The sequence below is a fragment of the Pieris napi genome, chromosome Z (assembly GCF_905475465.1).
Source record: "Pieris napi chromosome Z, ilPieNapi1.2, whole genome shotgun sequence".
In the NCBI taxonomy this organism is placed as follows: Eukaryota; Metazoa; Arthropoda; class Insecta; order Lepidoptera; family Pieridae; genus Pieris; species Pieris napi.
This window is the reverse complement of record NC_062259.1, coordinates 6,337,704-6,356,314: the sequence shown is the minus strand read 5'-3', so window position 1 is coordinate 6,356,314 and position 18,611 is coordinate 6,337,704. Positions and strand designations below refer to the sequence as shown.

Sequence of the window (18,611 nt, the reverse complement as noted above, 5' to 3'; positions counted from 1 at the left end):
AATAATAAGTTAATAATTACTTGATTGATTTATAAACGAGTATATCTATTATATACTGAAAATCTTTAATTCCAACACACAAATATACACTGTTTACATTATTCTTAACCTACATAGTAGTAAATATGTAATATAAGTTAATGTAATTTAATATATATAAGTTAATGTAGGTAATTTCTTTGTAGGAGCCACTATAAGTACAACTGGCTCTAGTATCTGGTCTGGTTAGGTTGAAGTTATTCCAGTTTGTGTGTTGAGCATTACGAATCGTATCTTCTCCTTTTAGGAAAACAGACCAAACTTGGCTCTTTTTTGGAGAAGGATTACATCTAAAGTATTTCAAGATAATCTATAAATGCCTGCCCAAATGTCGACACTGAATTTGGTTTCCTTTTGGCTTTGGTTTCCAAGATTCTCTTTATTTTAATGACATAATTACACTTGCGTCAATAGGCGACCTCATCTGGTGGCAGGATCCTCTTTATAAAAGTTTTCAGGAATAGAAGGTAGTGCTGCCCATTTTACTTTATGTACCATATGATGGGCAAATGCTTTTGCCCGATTCTGAGCAGCAGTAAAATTTACTTCCGGATTTTTATGCCTTTTTTCCTTATATCATCTAAATATTTATTTTTATTTAGTAGCAGTTAATTTAATTGAAAAAGAATTTATTGAAGCTTTTAATTATATACTACTTTAACGTAACAATTTCTAACTTTGTCATAATACATCTAAGGTAATATATATGAGCAATAAAACATTATTGATTTACCTACCCTGGTTCAATGCTTTGTCTCTGTACAGTGTAGTCTCTGAGTGGTTCAGGGTTCTAATTTTCATTGAAATAGGCTAGAGAGTAGATTTAGCAAATTGATAACTTATTTAAAATTTAAAAAAATGTCTATGGAAAAAAATTATTACCAAGCCAATAAAATAAAAATAAAAAAATTATTCTGTAAGAAGAACAAACTAGAAATAATTGATTTTTTGCAGCAATCATGATGACACACACATTAGTACATTTTAATTTTCAATATATTATAAGCCGTGGATGAGATTGAGATCAGCAATATTTTATTGCAGTTATTCCATTAAGTTTTATAAGGCTTGCACGAAAAAGCTTTATTAAATTATGTAATTAAAATCACTAAATAATAATATTAAATTATTGAAGTGGAAAAATATACAAAATATATAGTTATATTAACCAATGTTTCGTGTGTAAAAAGTAGTCACTACCGTGCCCATTTTTTGAGTCTGTGATATGTCAAAATCTATTCTTGCAAACAAACATTTGTCATCTGTTTCCCTTTTCTAATTCTGTGAGAAATAGCTATGGAGCCCTTGTCAACATATACAAATTTTATATTGATCATTTATGGTACGAAGTGTGCAATATAACTTTGTCTCTTTCTGAATATAGTACTGTTGTATTCGACGATAGAGATAAACACATTTCAGAATTAATGGCTGAAATAACTCCAAGTACCAGTCTCGGCCATTAGTAGCTATTGCTATACTCTTTGGTTATCCGTGATGGCCGCTGCTATACATCCGGATACATCGGAAACTTGAAAAATAAGTTTTACATTTTGATTTGGTTTCAACTACCTAGTGGGAGTATTAAAGTATTATGAATTTTTTAAATTGTTAATAACTGTAAAACCAATTTTAGTTGCGTATTTCTGATCCTTTATCTCGTATCCTGTTGACCAACATGATTAGATGAAGGGCGTGAAAACACCTTAAATAACATTATTTTATAATCGAATATGCCATGTAGTGATGTATGTTAATTGCGAATTTCTAAGAAGAACTAAGTGATAGTGTATTAGGTTTAGTCGGTATGCGGCACGACTGCAAAGTCAGCCTGTGTTATGAATGAGGAGGCTCTGTTGGCACGGGCTTCCGAGGAGCGGGAGCGTATCTTTCAGAGATACGAACGCGGCAGAGAGAATCTCGTCGGTCAAATCGACCCGTGGGAAGATCCAGAGTTCGAGGACTATCACAAAACTGATAGGTAAGTGATTACTTCTTGTGACTGACCTTTTTCATTATTAATTATATTCATATTTGTTAAGTATATAAATAGTTAATGTAATTTGTGAAGACTGAACCCATATTAAGAATCCATATAAGACTGGAAATATTAAAGTACTTCTACTGTCAAATCTCATCAAAACCTGGAAAATTTTCAAATGTATTCATGTATTCATTGTTAACCTTTTTCAATAACATCCAGGTAAAGTATGCATTCATACAATATTGTATTTGATATTTGTCCCACTAACTTTCCAAAATTTGGAAACTTAGTGGGATTCAAATAGATTGCATATTTTACGAGCTCAGCGAAGTTTATTTTTGTGCTTTATAGTAAAACAACAATGAGGAAAAATTTCTTAAGTATTTTCCTTTAAATTTCTGTTACTGTAGAATTAAATTCCTTAAGTGAACTTAATTGAAATTGATTATTGTAGTTACTTTTCAGTATTACAATTGTAACATTATTATGATTATACTTTAGTGTACAAATTGGAAAATTAAATATTTTTGATATGATCAGTAAACTATTAACATAAGTTATCACCCTTTTGTCTTATATAACATGTACATAATATGTTCCATGCGAAGCAGAAAAACTTGTTTTGAGGTATGCAAAGAGAAAGTGTCATACTTTCTTTAACCATATGTCTCACAATTTGACATTCTATATTTTTTAATTCTACATTTGCTTTATTTATATTTGACTAATATGTTTCAGGTGCTATATTCAATTCCCACTGGGGAACTAAATTTCAATTTCATAAATTCTTTATTTTGTTTCACAAAAATTTATAGTGCATATACAGTGTACATTATTTCCTGGAATGTGAACCTAATTGTTTTGGCTTGAAAGTCTCAGGTTTCTCTCTTGTATTCATTAGATAAAACAGTGAAAACAAAATTTTTTTTTATGTTTACTTGCAATTTGTTAGAATGAACATATTATTTTAATTTATCTTGAAATAAGTAAAGGCAAAAAACAATATTTACTATAATGTGCATCCTTGAATTACAAACAGTATAAGCTTTTGCGATTTTGCTTAAAATATTATTACTTATAGCGAATTTTATAATAATTTGGACTCACAACTGTAGATTTTTATAATTGTACCAAAGAACATAAGGTAACTTTTTAAGTAAAATAAGATAGACCCGAAGTGTTATTTCTGAGTTATCTAAGTAAGTGATGCCAGACTTCCAACACTATTTTAAGACAAAGGTATAAGAAGGAATATGGTAATGATGGATATTACTACCAAAACAAATATTAATAAATCAAGGAATTTGTGATTCATTCCCCATAAAATAGTTATGTTTTCCTTTCAGATATGGTTTCATCCACGATGAGCGTTTACCTCGAAAAACGGCGCCTCAAAAGATTAATGTTGAAGTCGAAAGGGAGAAGAAATGGGTTAAGATGCTGGCATCCTGGGATTCTCCTGCTACAAAGGAAAAATTACATAGAAGAATATATAAAGGCATTCCAAATTCTCTAAGAATTAAAATATGGTGTAAACTTTTAGATGTTAATCGAATAAAATCAGATAACCCAGGAAAATATCAAGAAATGTTGAAATTAGCTAAAATTTGGTCAACTGATGTCAGACAAATAGATTCAGATGTAAACAGGCAGTTTCGTGAGCATCAATTCTATCGAGAACGATACTCTGAAAAACAATGTTCTCTTTTTAATGTTCTATGTGCTTATAGCATGTACAATACTGAAGTTGGTTACTGTCAAGGCATGTCTGGATTGGCTGGTGTATTACTTATGTATATGGATGAAGAGGATGCATTCTGGGCATTAGCCATTTTACTGTCAGAAAAAAAATATAACATGCATGGGCTGTATATTGAAGGTTTCCCTAAATTAACTAGGTTCTTAGAGCACCATGATAAGATACTCACAAAGTTTATGCCTAAGTTAAAATTCCATTTTGATAAGTATGGATTGGATGCCATTTTATACTCTTTAAAGTGGTATTTTGTTTGTTTTGTTGAACGTGTACCGTTCAGTTTATGTTTGAGAGTTTGGGATATATTTTTACATGATGGCGAACGTGTTATAACTGCGATGGCGTATACAATTCTTAAGCTTCACAAAAAGGCTATTATGAAGTTAAATGATATGGATCTTATTGTGAATTACATTCAAGTAAGTTTTTTGAATCATTTCAACAACTTAAAAATGTAGGAAATGGTTATTAAAAATCATTAAGATAACTATTGTCTCACACAAAAGTTGTGAGAAAAATAATTTCATTATTTTTTATGGTCAACATAGAAACAATGAAAAGCATAATCTGATTCTCATGTGTTTTTAGGTGAAACTGCATAAAGACTTTGGTTATGAAGATGACATAGTTATCTACAATTTAGAGCGATCCATGGAAGAATTGAAGCGGGCGAAATTGGACTACCCTGGTCTACCACCACCGAATGAGTTACCTAAAAGGCAACTTGGAGTTTTCATTGAGCCGGATAAAAAATCCAAAATTGGTCAGCGAGCCGAAAATTTCTCTGATACGGAGAAACACGCTAGGGCTACTGTGATTTTAAGGTAATAAACAGATTCTGTAGGTTACTTGTTAACGCTTCAACATATTTCAAGGTTAGATAGGAATAATTGTTTCGGTATAAGTCATATATTCGGCTATTCGGTCAGGGGCCTCGCCGAATATTTGGTATTCGATATAATGTCGAATATACTATTCGTTGCCAGTCTATTTTTTAGTTCTTATTAGCATTACATTTCCTAATGGATTAAGGTACACATAAAAAAATTGCGTTATATTCAGATCCTTTTACACTTAAACACATTTATATTTATTATCTCTGTGTGCCCTTTCTGTCTGCACTGTACCACTCTCCGCCATGTACCTCCTTCTAAATTGTCTTCCTCTTTTGCGTTTATTATACCTTGGCCACCAGTATAGTACTGTCTTGCTCCACTTCTGTTCCTATTTCCATGTGCTTGTTTTAATCAATACATGTTGAAAAATATAAAAACGAGCATGGAAGTTAAAAGAAAGATTTTCAACACCTTTATACTATGATTTTTTACAGACGTGAAAAAGCAGCTGTAGAGCTGCAGGAGCTCAGGGTGTCTCAAAGCGACACGGTCTCAGGTAATTTAGACGCGTCTATACCTTCATCGAAAGCATCTTCAATAGTATCATTAAACTCAGATAAATTCACACATCTTTAATTTAATTTTGGTGACACACGAAAACAGAAACTTTGGCTTTTGAATGAAAAGCAATATATGTCCGTTATCTAGGGTAAGATTCGAGACTTACTAACTATGAATAGCGTACGTGAAAATCGAAAACTTTAATTAGTTCTGTATTTCATTAATTTTTTTAAGTGTATATTCTTATCGGAATCTCACTAATTTGTTAATAGTGTGTCATCATAGTTAATTTTGCTTTTTATATTACTTTTGTAGATAGGAATATAGACAGTACGAGATACTCAGTTGCATGATATAAATTAGTTGATATTATTGTTAAGTGATCATGAATGGCAGTTTATTAGTATTTAGTTACATGGTTGCAAATAAATAATGTTTGTACTTATTAAATTCATAATTTAATGTGTCAACTTATTGTGATCATTCTTAGAGTACAAATGAAAATCACATTGCAAATTTTGGATAGAAAGACAATTAATACACTTGCCTAGTTCTCATTTTAAGCTTATCTTGTCTTATATTCTATGTCAAAATAAAGGGCCCTTGACATGATTTAACATTTCACTATCTAGGTCGAGAGTCACTTAAAGTAATCTATAAAGTAAGAGAAAATGACACGCCAAGGGGTGAAGTAGGCTCTTAAAAGTTTTCAACGTTATGTAGCAGAATATTAAAAAATGTAATAATATGAGGCTCAACCAGAATGTATGAACATGCTGCAGTGTTTGGTGCCAATTGATTATTTAATTTTCGAATATACACGGTTAAACTCTATAAAATCGATAGTATTATGCTTTGTTACTAATAAGAAAAATCAGGGTCTCCTTAACCATCTAGATTATAAGTACGAATCGAAGCCATTACACGATATTTTTTTTGTATTGTTTAAGTACTCAAATGCATGTAAATATGTTTTTATTTATGCCATCTTAAAACTTAATTAGCAATACCTGTTCATGTTAATTATTGTATAGTATCGAATTAAGTTTCACATAAAAATGTCTATTGTTCGCTTGCCAAGTCTTGTTTCATTCCATTTATCACTGTGGGTTAAACATGTTACCTCCGCAATTAAATAACGGGAACGTCAGGCATGTCATGATACGGCGCAAAAGACACTGGAAATACTGTTATCACAATTTAAATATGGATATTTAATAATTCTCTTCATTTTTAATAATAAAACTATACAAAAGTTTGGGTTTGATACAAAAAGATATATTTCTAATTTAAAAGTATTAATTAAAAGGATTTTCTCCTATAACCTTTGCTTGAAGTAGACGAGCCGAACATAAAAATTTAAATAGTGTATAAACGACGCCGATAATAAATCCCTAGTTCTAAATGCGGGGGTGATACATGATATGCACTGGCACGGTGTGGGTTATATGGAGGTGGGTTTATGTCATTAATTGTTTACTAACGTCTAGAATATGCGGACCGCATACTAACAAATAAACTAAGACTTCATGTTATTCATTCGCGCTTTTTGGAAATCTCTGCTCAATATACGAATAAACCCACCCCCAAGACTCACAATTAGTTTTTAAGAACTTATATAATATTTAATGTACCTATAGGTACAGTGTTGAAGTTCTTATAATAAATTTTTTACTTAACGCATGAGATTTCATTTTTCACACAAATTAATGACAAATCCTGTTTGGAAATAATGTTAATTAGAAGTTAGGCGTAACGAGTGCTCGCTAAAGATGTTTATTTACAGATGAGAGATGTGAGCTCCCTCTCCATACTTCTCAAGCGTCAATGAATATTCTCGCCCCTAGTCCGCTTTTCGAACCTCCGAGTTATTTAATAAAAAAAGACAAAATAAAAATGAGTTTGTTATAAATAAAAATAATGGTATAGAGCAGAGATTTTCTTTTTGATGAGCATGATGCACAGTTTGTTGCTTAAAATTGTACGTGTTTAAGCTTTGGTAAGTTTTTATTTTTTTGCCTGCATGCTGATTATGTTTTAGATACGTTGAAAAATCTTTTGGGTTTCCAAAAAAACAGTTGCATATACGAGTCGTAGATTTTTCTGTGGCCGTGTTTAGAAATATCAACCATTCGTAGTAGAGTTGACTGGGTTTTAAGATATAAACGTTAATTGCGATGTAAGGTTGTGGAAACTTAGGATTTATTTATTTAATTAAAATGTAAAATATTAAAACTTTTCGTAGTTTAATAATGATAATAGTGTCGTTGCTTGGTAGATAGACCTGAATTTTCATAAAGTAATTGTCGTTTTGTATCTGAATTGAAAACTCCAAGTATTGGAGAACATAATGAATTCCATGTATTAGTCAGTAGTCCAGTAACAGTAAGTTATTTAGTTGATAAAATAGACGAGCAAAATGGTCTGTATAAGCAAAGATTTATGCCTAGATTTTCCTAATTTAATTTCTATAGGAAAGCTACGATTGAACATGCCTAAGTTATAACTAAACATGAATTAACCAAATATTGTTTGTTAATAAGAAAATTAAATTTTTAAAGCAAATACTTCATAATTTTACATCATAATAATCGTGGTTAACAATTACCGCCTTAATAAGGCCGGGTTTTGTGTAGGTGAACAGTCTTGCGCCATGTTAACAGAAATAACTGTTTTGTCCATTGAATTTCTGAAACAATTTATTTATTTATTATTAATTACATGAGAAAGCTATATAAAGATTCAATATAATTTTATATATTTATATTTAATATTGTAACGACTTTACATTACGTACTATACGCTTCAACTACATAAAATGCCACCATTTATTCTTTTAACAGAACTCGAGATAAATGAAACATAAAAATACTGTTTGAGGCTTATAGCACGAATAATGGTTAGTGTTATTTCATGGTTTATAATCGGTTTGTGTATATACTATCTCTCTATCTTCACACTTGGTTTATATCATAGTTTATAGGAAGGTAAATGGTAATTTCAGAGCACAGCACAGTAGCCGGCGTCCGTTGCGAGGACTCATTATCTGTGCTTGGATCAAGACGCTCTCTAGCGGACACAAGTGTGACCAGCACCGCGGATTTGAGTGTTTTCTCAAGTGGACGGTCCCACGCGCCAGAGAATTCATTAGATACACATAGCAACATTAGCGATGACGCTACCGGGTCAGATGGGTGAGATTTTATGTAGAGCTAGATTAGAGAGCTGTACGCCAAAGCGGACCTTTTCACGCTAATCTTGTCTATCAATGAGTAACTTATACATTAAAAACGAAAACTCTTGCTAGGAAATAAGTTCTTAGCTAGACAGGGATCCGGAATAACGGTCCTTGAAGTAGTAGGTATTATACTACTAGCGACACGTCCGGGCTCGGCAACCGTGACCCGTAAACCTTTAAGATTTTATGAGGAAGGCCTCATGAATCATTATAGATATTAATAGAAATTGTTAAATTTCGTGCTGTAGTGTTTCTGTTTATCGACAGACACATATACTTGGGCGGAGGACTTCTTTTTGTATAATATAATAGACATGCTGTCGCTGACTTTTATAGGCACTATCAATCTCTACAGACTGTCAATATCATCTTTACATTCTAGAACTCAATCATATGTCTCATCGTTGGGGCAGCCATTCTATAAAACGTTCTCGTTCGACCGTTTTTCTCTGACTATGCCAACTCGAGTACTATGAAATTTCATTTTACGGGTTAATATATCAAACAAACAACTCTTTCAATAACGTGACTTTCTATTGGTAGAATAATTTTCAAAATCAGTATTGTAGATCCAGAGATTACTCCCAACCCCACAAACTACCTCTTTATATTATTAGTATAAATGAAAAAATTGATAACTTATTAGTTTGAGAGATATGCCCTTTATAATAATAATTTTAATTTAGATTAATTTACATTTAAGCACGTTTCTATTTCAATCTTCTATTGGGTGATGTGTTCTTTTTTGGCAAAGGCCTCCTCCATGCCCTTCTCCAACTATGCCCTTACTATTAGGCAAATTATTTACATTGAAACTAATTTAGTTCCTTATAAATGTAATATAGTTATTCTTCAATTAGGGGATCCGCTTTCAATTCGTTGAACGTGCTTCACAGAAGTCACCTAAGACTATTGTGTTTGTAAATTGTATATATCTTGCGGGCTTTATTATTTATATGCAATAAATGTGTTTATTTTGCGAAAGTACTATTACTTGCTTTACGCTTCAAAATTATTTATTAATATCCGAGTTCTTTTTGACCGTTATGTAACTTTTAAGAGCTTTAGATGTTTCAAGCCTATTGTTCTAATATTTTTTTAATTTTATTCGCTTTGGTGTACAGTACTTTGCACAAACTACGACACTTTATGAATAATGTTCAATGCAATTTAGAAAGTACCTACAGGCTAAATAGTATCGTAGAACTAGAAGTTATCGAAATAACTCGAGTAATGAGATTGTGGTGGCTATTTAGTAAGGGCCTGCACACTGCACAGTGTTGGTAACAAGGCAAAAGATATCGAGTAATTTCGACGGTTTAAAAGAATTTGTCATTATATCGACTGATGTTACATAGAGTTTATACTGTATGTTGTAAAACGAAAACACATGATAACAATTTTTTGTATCTAATTAATTTGAATTATCAATCGTTATCGTAACGTATAACATAAAGTGTCGGAGTAAATATTTCATCTAATGACAAAATATAAATAGTTTTTAGACGTTTGGCTAAACTTAAAGTAATAGTTATAAAAAGTTCTGTGATTGATCTGTTTTGCACTTTAATATTGTGTTGCACGTATAGATAGCAAAATCTTGTTCTAGCTGTTAAAACTTTTTCTATCTTATCAGCCGTATACACAGTCGTCGATACGATTGTATATTTATTGAATGTATTTATTTATACACGCCTAACTCCCTCATTCAATACCGTATTTTAAGTGTAAAATAGTAAAACGGTTACGCAAGGAATTGGTTTACTACACATTTGTTTTCATTCAATTCACTCGACTCTAATTCAATATATGCTTGGATCAGTTTTATTTATTTGTCATCTAGTTGCAAACAAACATTCATAGTCTTTGAGGCCTGTAGCACGTATATCCGTAAGCCTATATCGTATGAATACGCTTAAGGTGGGGTCAGAAGGAACGTTACAAAGCGGCACGATGGCAGAGTTGGAGGTCGAACTCAAAGAAGACCGTGTCTTAACGAAGTGGAAATGCCCACGTACAGGGGAGGTTGGTCACGTCACCCTGCCCACTGAAACAGTTCTCTCAAACGCCTGATTCAATGACCAATAAATCAATTTACTAGTGAACTGGGTCACTAGGAAATTGATTCGTATGGACATACACGGAATAAATCTAAGATAAGCCTATAGTTCTAGAACCATAGACGCCCTAGAGCCGCTTACATTTCATTTCATGTATGATTGTTTAGTCACATGCTTTAGACACATGCCACTGCCTCAATACAGATATCTTTATTTATTCCGTGTTTTTATATGACCCTGAATTTTATAGCAAAATTAAAAGATACCTCCTAGAATTTATAGGCTAAATAAATTTTATCAACCCAAATGGATTTATAGAAAAGAACGACTGTCAAAGGTTGAATAGCGGATGAAGATAAGTTTCTATAAAATAATCTACGTTTAGTAGAAACTACGACTGGTTTTTATTTAGGAACAAGTGTAATTGCAATTTTTACCCTCATATTGCACAAATACTAAAGTTTGTTTGGGTGAATGCGGGTACGTGGTTTGTCCAGACGCTAACATATAATGCTATCAAGGAATTAACAATAACTGATTTAAATACTGAGCAATACCGATCAATCTACTATGAGAAAAACATATTTTTAAAGTAAATTATTTATATCCCAATTATTTAATCGAAACTTTAGCGTTTGATTCATTATATCATTGAATACTACGTATTATTAAACTAATTTTGGGATATTTTATAGTGGTGGGGGATTTTAACAGCTCATACATAGCTTAAGCTCGCAATATTTCAACTACCGAATGATATTAACGCGTTACGAGAAATTACGGTGCCTTATTGAAAGCGATTAGTGTCTTATTTCGATAACATATAACGTAACAATAATATGCTTTAAAACATGAAATTGGGCGTTTGTTATAGAGATACTGCTTATTTATCGTGCCTTCACTCATTTTAGAATACAACTATACAACCAATGACTTAGACTGCAAACATCTCACTATTTGTTCTCCTACTGGTCCGTCTATTGTATCGAACAGGACCTTTGTACAAATTTATGTGATTTTTAAAATGAGAATTGCAATATTGTTTTCGATTTCATTGTTGAGTATTTGTATTACGGGATCCCTAGGCTGCGAAATCAGCGCTATGGACGTTGTGAGGTTTACAAACAAAAACGTCGGGATCGTTATCGCTATAGGAAGTTACATTGCCGGTGCTGGTCACTGGGCTGTTTACCAGATATATAATAACATCCTTATGCAATTTAACTGAGACTTATGGTTTTATGTCACGCAACTACATCGGATTTGTTTCCATCGGCTAAAGCTTGCTATACTGAGCTTATACCATTAACCATAAGCTTTTGCTGGGGTTTATTGTCATTGGGAACTTCAAGCTTAGCTAAACCCTAGATCCGACTGTCGCCTGATTACCATGCTTCTCCACAGGTCCGGTATATGCGGCTTAAGCATTCAAAGAGCTATGTCAACGCCAAGGCAGACCGTCCATTCAACCCCGCGTGGAAGCCCACATCCATCTTCAGTTTCACCAACTTCGGAGGACGTTGTTCGTATTCACGTCACTTATAGCCCACTAGCCGCCAGCCCATCGCACTTACGGCCCGTAAGTCCTTCGAAATACAAGTCATATGATGTACAGAAGCCCACCTCTCTAGGTTTTTATGCTACGAACGGGTCAACTAATACTGAAAATACTATAAGAATTCAAGTGCCATCCGAAGAATTATTAACTCCAATAGTCGATTCCGGGCGTATCATCACGCAAAGATATATTGAATCTCATTCGGGAATCTATGATATTAAATAAGGCTTTTATTATATACATATTGCGTTTATTTAGTGGCATAAAAATAATATAAAAGGATCAATATTATTTAAGAATGCAAATTTCGTTCATTCCATATACTGTGACGCGGTAATGCCAGTATTGTTTTAAATAAGTATTACGTCCAAGTTCTTTAAAATAGTGTATTACTATATTGGAAATCTATATCCCTATAAAAAATTAATCAGTTTAAGCTACGTTTTAAATGAAGTAATTATCTGTGTTTCATTACAGTGTAACAAGCGGATTTAGGTTAGGAATAATTTAACGTAAATCAAAACGTTGAAAGGAATATTTAACGAATTTGTTGCATACGGTTGCATCGAATAAGATACATCATACCGAATATACATGAGCATTAGGTACCCTTTTCATACTAATACATATTAAATTAAAAGCCGCCTTACGGTCACTTAACGTTCACAAAATGCTGAATGCTGTAGTATACGCGAGCCACTAGCTTTCCGTTAGACTCGATTCTCATCGCCGCTCAAGGATATTAAAAATTACGCAACAAAATTGTACCGTAACTTTAAAAAGCCTGATCTCTCTTAGCTACACTTAACCCTATGTTCATAAACAACCTGTCCAAAAACATTTTACCAATAGTTTTCGTCTCTTTCCAACACAATGTTAGTTTAATCCGCGCGGAAAGATGTTTAGAAATAAGGGGATTAGGTGCTTTACACAAGTGGAAAGTCGCAACATATACATAAAATCGAATAATTATTACAATCTATTGTAATATGTAATAGGGCATGCGAACTAATATTATTTTTACTTGCTACCCGTCATTTATTTTCAAATTATATACTTTAGTGTTTTCAAATTAAGCATATAAATAAAGACCAGAAATTGTTGTCAATATAACAATGGTAAAGAACTAAAACTTAAATGCCACGACGGTTGTCTTTCCGTACAGACTAACCATGATTATGTTATGTGTATTCATTTTCATGTATATAAGATTTCATAAATCTTATATACATGAAATATAAGCATGTGGACAAGTATCACATTTAACTCGTAGTACTAACTTCAACTTTTGTGATTGATCTCTGCATAACTAAAGGTTTCATGCCAAAATTATTGCAAAGCGATTTCTCAAACAGGATCAGTGGTAATCGGTCGCTCCTTAAATCCCATTGTCATAAAAACTAAAGTCCGCACTGTTTTTACTAATTGTGTATGTTTAAAAGAAGCGCAGTAGCAGCGAAAGTTTGTGTAAAGCATCGGTTTTGGTTCGCTTTAAACCACTACTTTAGTTTGTCAATTTGAAATAAAATCGCTCTTCTGTCTCCATTGACAATTAAAATATAATACATGCATTTTAGTGAAAACGGTGCTATAAGTTTTTATGACTGAGAAAACGTCAAAAATTTATTTACGTACGCGCGTTTAATTTGCGCTATGGGTAAGATAAAGTCGAAGTTTTGAACGTAGGGTGTGATTCAGAAACGAGACTTACAGAGAAGTATGTTTCCCATATGTCAAAATGCAATACAGTTTGACGTACGGAAGTCAGACTTAGCGCTGTCTCGTTTCTAAATTTCGGGTTAAAGCGTAAAGTTAGACTTTGCGCTACTTGTCGACTCTGAACCCTGAGAGGGTTACTTCGATAAATCTTCTATAGACTTGGGCTATAGACTTAACTTAATAATCCAATTTGAACCCAGTGAGGTCAATGTGTCTCGGGACGTGATTTATTAAGCATAGTTCCGAAACACGTTAGGCCTTACGCCATGAAGTGTTTACTTGATTACGTTTGGTACGTTTGTTATATGCATCTATTTCAGCCTTCTTGGCCTAGAGTCCTTCTGAGAGAATTCTGTAGATTTATAATAGTTGTTGAAATGTTATCGTTCAATATTAGAAATCTATCTGACCATTCAGTGAGAAACGCAATAATATCAGTATAACTGTTAAATTAAGTGTATATTACGTATAAATTTCTCTTTTAGAAATTGTAAATAGTCAACGTTTGTGCGAATTGCACACATAGATATTTAAATTTTGTATGCATAACCAACTTTCTGTAGGTATAGAATACTGAATGCATACTAAAGCTTCTTTGCGGTCCATTGTATTTTTATTCGTACTGTATTAACTTGTATCTTTCTCAATTAATTTATTTTACTTAATAAATCATCCCAATTACCGCAGTATTCGTAATAACTAAGCTAAATTTGTCTCTTTCTGTCACATTGCGCTTATGCTGTGGCGAAAGAAGACAAATCAGTAAAAACTTAGTTTTTATAACGGTGAAAAGGTGTTGAAAACTGCGTATAGCGGTGTTAAAACAGTCAGCCGAAAAATTTAATTTATTTTGCGATTTTCGTAATAATATAATTATATTGACCCAATCACAATCTCTTCAATACTCTTTTAATATATGTAGTTATAAAAAGCAATAGAAACGCCTTACTCTGAAAACTAAACTATGTGTTAAGGGCACACATTTACTACAGCTTTATCGATATTTTCTATTGCTAGGTTCGGGTATTTTTCCAATAACGCCATATGCTATAGCGAAGCGAATAGTATTGTACCACTTGCTAGCAACACTTTCGTAAGATTTTGCAGGCGTCAAAAATAAACGAGTAATTGTATGCCCTTAACTGGTTTAATCGTTTGAAGGAGCACGAATATACTGCTTGTCCTAAATGCTATTGAATTGTGTGTGCAAATAAAATGAAGTGAAAAATTCTCGTAATTACTCGACGCGTAGACCGTGGTAGGTCATACCTGTAGCAAAGTGTCTTTGTCTTCAAGAACGAATTATCACGCAAATACAAATCAATAGCTTTCATATTAGATGGCTAGAACAGATACTAAAAATAGATTATTATATACAAAGATAATATTAATTCGATATTACAGTTACAGATATAAATGCGATATTGTTACAGTTTAGTCCAGACTTTGGTAGATTAGTTATTTATACACTACCCATATTTTTAAGAAAAACTATATATTATAGAAAAGTTTCTCGAGCTCTCTTTGGAAGAGTTTTAATAATTATTTCTATATATATATATTGTATTTTATAGTTACAGTTAAAATTATAATTTATATAAGTATTAAAATATGTATTTGATTTACTTTTACTTTACAGCACTGATGATTTCGCAATATGCATAGATTAATTATTTGACGTTTACAAATCGTTTATTCAAAGGTTAATCATATCCGATATGCAAAAATAAGTTAAGATAGCTCTAAAAAAATTGAAAACATAGTAAACGATGTGAGGAATCTCGTCAGTGCTTAGCTTTTAACTTTACTCCAATATACCCTCTACGCTGGCCTACTGTCGTTGTCGTGAGCCCCTATTCGAGAATCAAAGATAAATTACGTTTCAACTAGCTAGCGATTTTTAAAGTTATACTTCTTTTGCCGCCTTAGGGAAAAATGATGAGAGTAAATGTCTACGATGCGCGCTCTACCGTCGCAAAAAACCGACACCCGCACACTGTCACAAAAAACCGACACTGATTATCTGTTCAAACGTAGGTAAAAGAGTCTGGGGCCGCTTGGTGGTGCTTGCTGTTTTGTCGACAAGTTGCATTGTCTGTTATGGGCCATGGCGTAATGTTTTTCAGAGTCGTGTTTATTTAAACCAAAGTAATGATTTCTATACGAGAAAACCCGTTTCAATGTCATAAAAAACATAGTGTTTATTGTAAAATATCATGATTATTATTTTATATCGAAGTGATCATTAAAATGGACAAGAAATGCAATTGGAAGAGGGAACCTATTCATTCATACACGGCTTTATATTGATAAAGTTGTGTATGAATGAATAGTTTTTAAATGAGAGGGATAGCCTAGGATGTGCTTCGCTAGCCTTAAACAAATCTACAATATTTAATACAAAGATAACCGTCGTATTCATATCATATAAGCCTCAATATGTTAATGGTTTGTCATTTTTATCTGACAGTGATAGAGACATGCCAATTTGTGGCTTATTCCGTAAGAATTTGGACGAATAAACAATGTTGTGCGGTTAGACGTAGTTCAGTGAAATTGTTAATAGCAAATAGATTTAAGTATTTCTCCTTCAATTATAGTGAACGAAAGAAATTTACGTGTTCATATGAATTAAGGTTTTAGCTGGACCGCTATTTGGCTGGTTACTCTTCTCGTGACCTCTCTGTTGGCACCGTCAGCCATAATATTTACGCGAGTGAGATGTGAATTACATGTAAATGTATTTTTTTTAATTTTTACTCAATATTATTATTTTTACTTAATATTTGACGTTTGCAAACTTATAAAACGAAAGTAAAATTACGAAATCATAATAAACTATATGTTTTGAGAGAAGGTAATTATCTTAGTTATGTTTTCATTAACAAACCTTAAAAACAATGAAATATTGTCAGTTGTTTTGGTTGAGGGTATTAGATTATACTTTTTTAATTTTGTAATCTGGTTATACGTAATGCCACTAATTAGCTGTAGGATGATTCGACAAAGTTTTGGTAAGTATACTTATAAGTTAAATTATTTAATAGTGTATATATACCTCTGTAATTCTAAATTTTTATTTTTTTAGTTTTTAAGAAAATTTTGAATCTCATGCTGAGGTTTCACCAATACTCAGCATATACAATTGTCAGACAAATTAAACATTTGTTTGAACATACTTTTTAATTCCTTTTAAGTGGATAAAGGCCAATTATCTATTTTCCATCTACATACATACACAGTATAAATTGGAAGGGTTTTATTCCCAGCGAAGCAAATTTCGTTCATCATACATTCACAGGTCTACAAACAGGCGAAGCTTACATATTGTATTAATGTAGGAATGGTCAATAAATCAGTGCATATACGAAAAACCATGTAGTAAATACTTAAATTATCGTATATTAATCTACCATTAGAATATTTAATGGTCTCTAAGTAAGTTTTTTTTTTAATTACTGCGGTTCCAAAAATATATTACTTAAGCTAACCTGAATGTAATTGAGAATTCCTTTGAATTCTTATTTCAATTCTATGCAACAGTACCTTTATTTTTTTTACCCAAATTTCAGTGTATAGTGTAATTGGGTAAAATGAAAGACTTATCTATATTTAACCTTTTTATATGTATTTCCATATTTGAAGTTTGGTTGGTAGGTTATGTTTGAATTTGAATAAAAAGTTTAAACTCCAAAGCCGCAAAACACTACATATAAAAATTTTAAGGTTCCGATTATCTAAAATTGGAGATTTAATAAATGAACTCTATTTCTAGTATATTTTCTCTCATACAACGAAATTTAATTTGTTTCTGAACGATTCTAGATTTTTGCCTTTTGTCTGGGTTCTTTATCCAAAAACCGGTCGTAACTGCTACTAATTATTGTAGTTATTAACAGTTTCAAAAAGTGCCCGGATTTAGGTTAGAGAACCCTACGCTAGAAACTTTTTTTAAGAAAATAGATTATCTCGCTCTATACATTAATACGATTTTGATTACTGTAGTTTATTTAATATCAAAGTTATATTGTATTTTGTGTGTGTACAAAGTGTACACTATCAGGGAGCTTTGTTGGAAGTGTAGCCAGTGGGCAAAGTTTAAAATAAAATATAATTTCGCAATATTCGTTTTATTAACCCCCCTAATCTTATGTCAATAGGGTGATAACTTACCCAAATACAGCGACATTGATTTCGTCCTGAAACCAACTTGGATGGTTTCCAACAGATTCTTTACACGTTACTTTATTATTCGGAAGCATAATAGTTTAGTAGTGTAACAACCCTTTGTGGTTCTTGGCCACAGATCGCATAAACATATACTCATTTCATATATTACGTGGGGATCAGCGTTGTATCTGACACATGTTGATTGTTAGTTCTAAGAATTGTCTTGTGTTTGTATACCTCCGGGTTGAGGATCGCTTAAGGCGGTAGGACAACATTGCCACCAGATGCTTACGCAGTAGATTTCCCAATCACTGTGACCTGTCCTGTCTCCCTCCGTTGCTTAATTAACGCACTTAGCGTTTCAACACTTGTTAGGGTATAATATGCCAATGCTATTCACTTAAATGATTTAAAAAATAATGTAGAAAACTGGAGCTGGCGCGATTTTTAACCCAGACTTCGTACCTTTGAAGCCGGGAGGAACATTTTAGAGGAAGGAAACTTAAGAAGCCAAGGCAACAGTCGACGAAAACAGCCGGCTGATGTGCTAACACCTAAATCGATTAAATAAACTGAGAAATTTAGGTTAGAAAATTTTATATACATATATACAAATAACTATTTCCGAAACTTTTCTTAGAAAGTCTGGTTAGTCAATGCTATCAGAAAGATATAAGCGTAATGTATTTT

The 18,611-nt window shown here is 32.4% G+C and overlaps 1 protein-coding gene across 4 annotated transcripts; it reads left to right on the top strand.

Moving 5' to 3' along the window:
- Positions 1-1,503: 1,503 nt before the first annotated feature.
- On the top strand, positions 1,504-12,669 carry LOC125062813 (USP6 N-terminal-like protein). 4 transcript variants are annotated; one of them, XM_047668980.1, is made up of 7 exons: positions 1,504-2,020; positions 3,370-4,198; positions 4,368-4,603; positions 5,110-5,171; positions 8,181-8,370; positions 10,335-10,439; positions 11,879-11,990. In XM_047668980.1, the coding sequence occupies exons 1-6, from the start codon at positions 1,878-1,880 to the stop codon at positions 10,408-10,410; spliced, it is 1,536 nt and encodes a 511-aa protein (XP_047524936.1). In that variant the 5' UTR covers positions 1,504-1,877; the 3' UTR covers positions 10,411-10,439; positions 11,879-11,990. The 4 variants fall into 4 exon arrangements, with proteins under 4 accessions (XP_047524936.1, XP_047524935.1, XP_047524933.1 ...); XM_047668979.1 differs by lacking the exon at positions 10,335-10,439 and having other exon boundaries at positions 8,181-8,361; positions 11,879-12,669; XM_047668977.1 differs by lacking the exon at positions 10,335-10,439 and having other exon boundaries at positions 11,879-12,669.
- The last annotated feature ends 5,942 nt before the right edge of the window (positions 12,670-18,611 follow it).

Excerpts from the sequence above, each read along its gene's own strand:
- LOC125062813 (XM_047668977.1), top strand. The coding sequence starts at position 1,878 with ATGAATGAGGAGGCTCTGTTGGCACGGGCTTCCGAGGAGCGGGAGCGT. Across the intron at positions 4,604-5,109 it reads AGGGCTACTGTGATTTTAAG|ACGTGAAAAAGCAGCTGTAG; the intron begins GTAATAAACAGA and ends GATTTTTTACAG. Across the intron at positions 8,371-11,878 it reads GACGCTACCGGGTCAGATGG|GTCCGGTATATGCGGCTTAA; the intron begins GTGAGATTTTAT and ends GCTTCTCCACAG.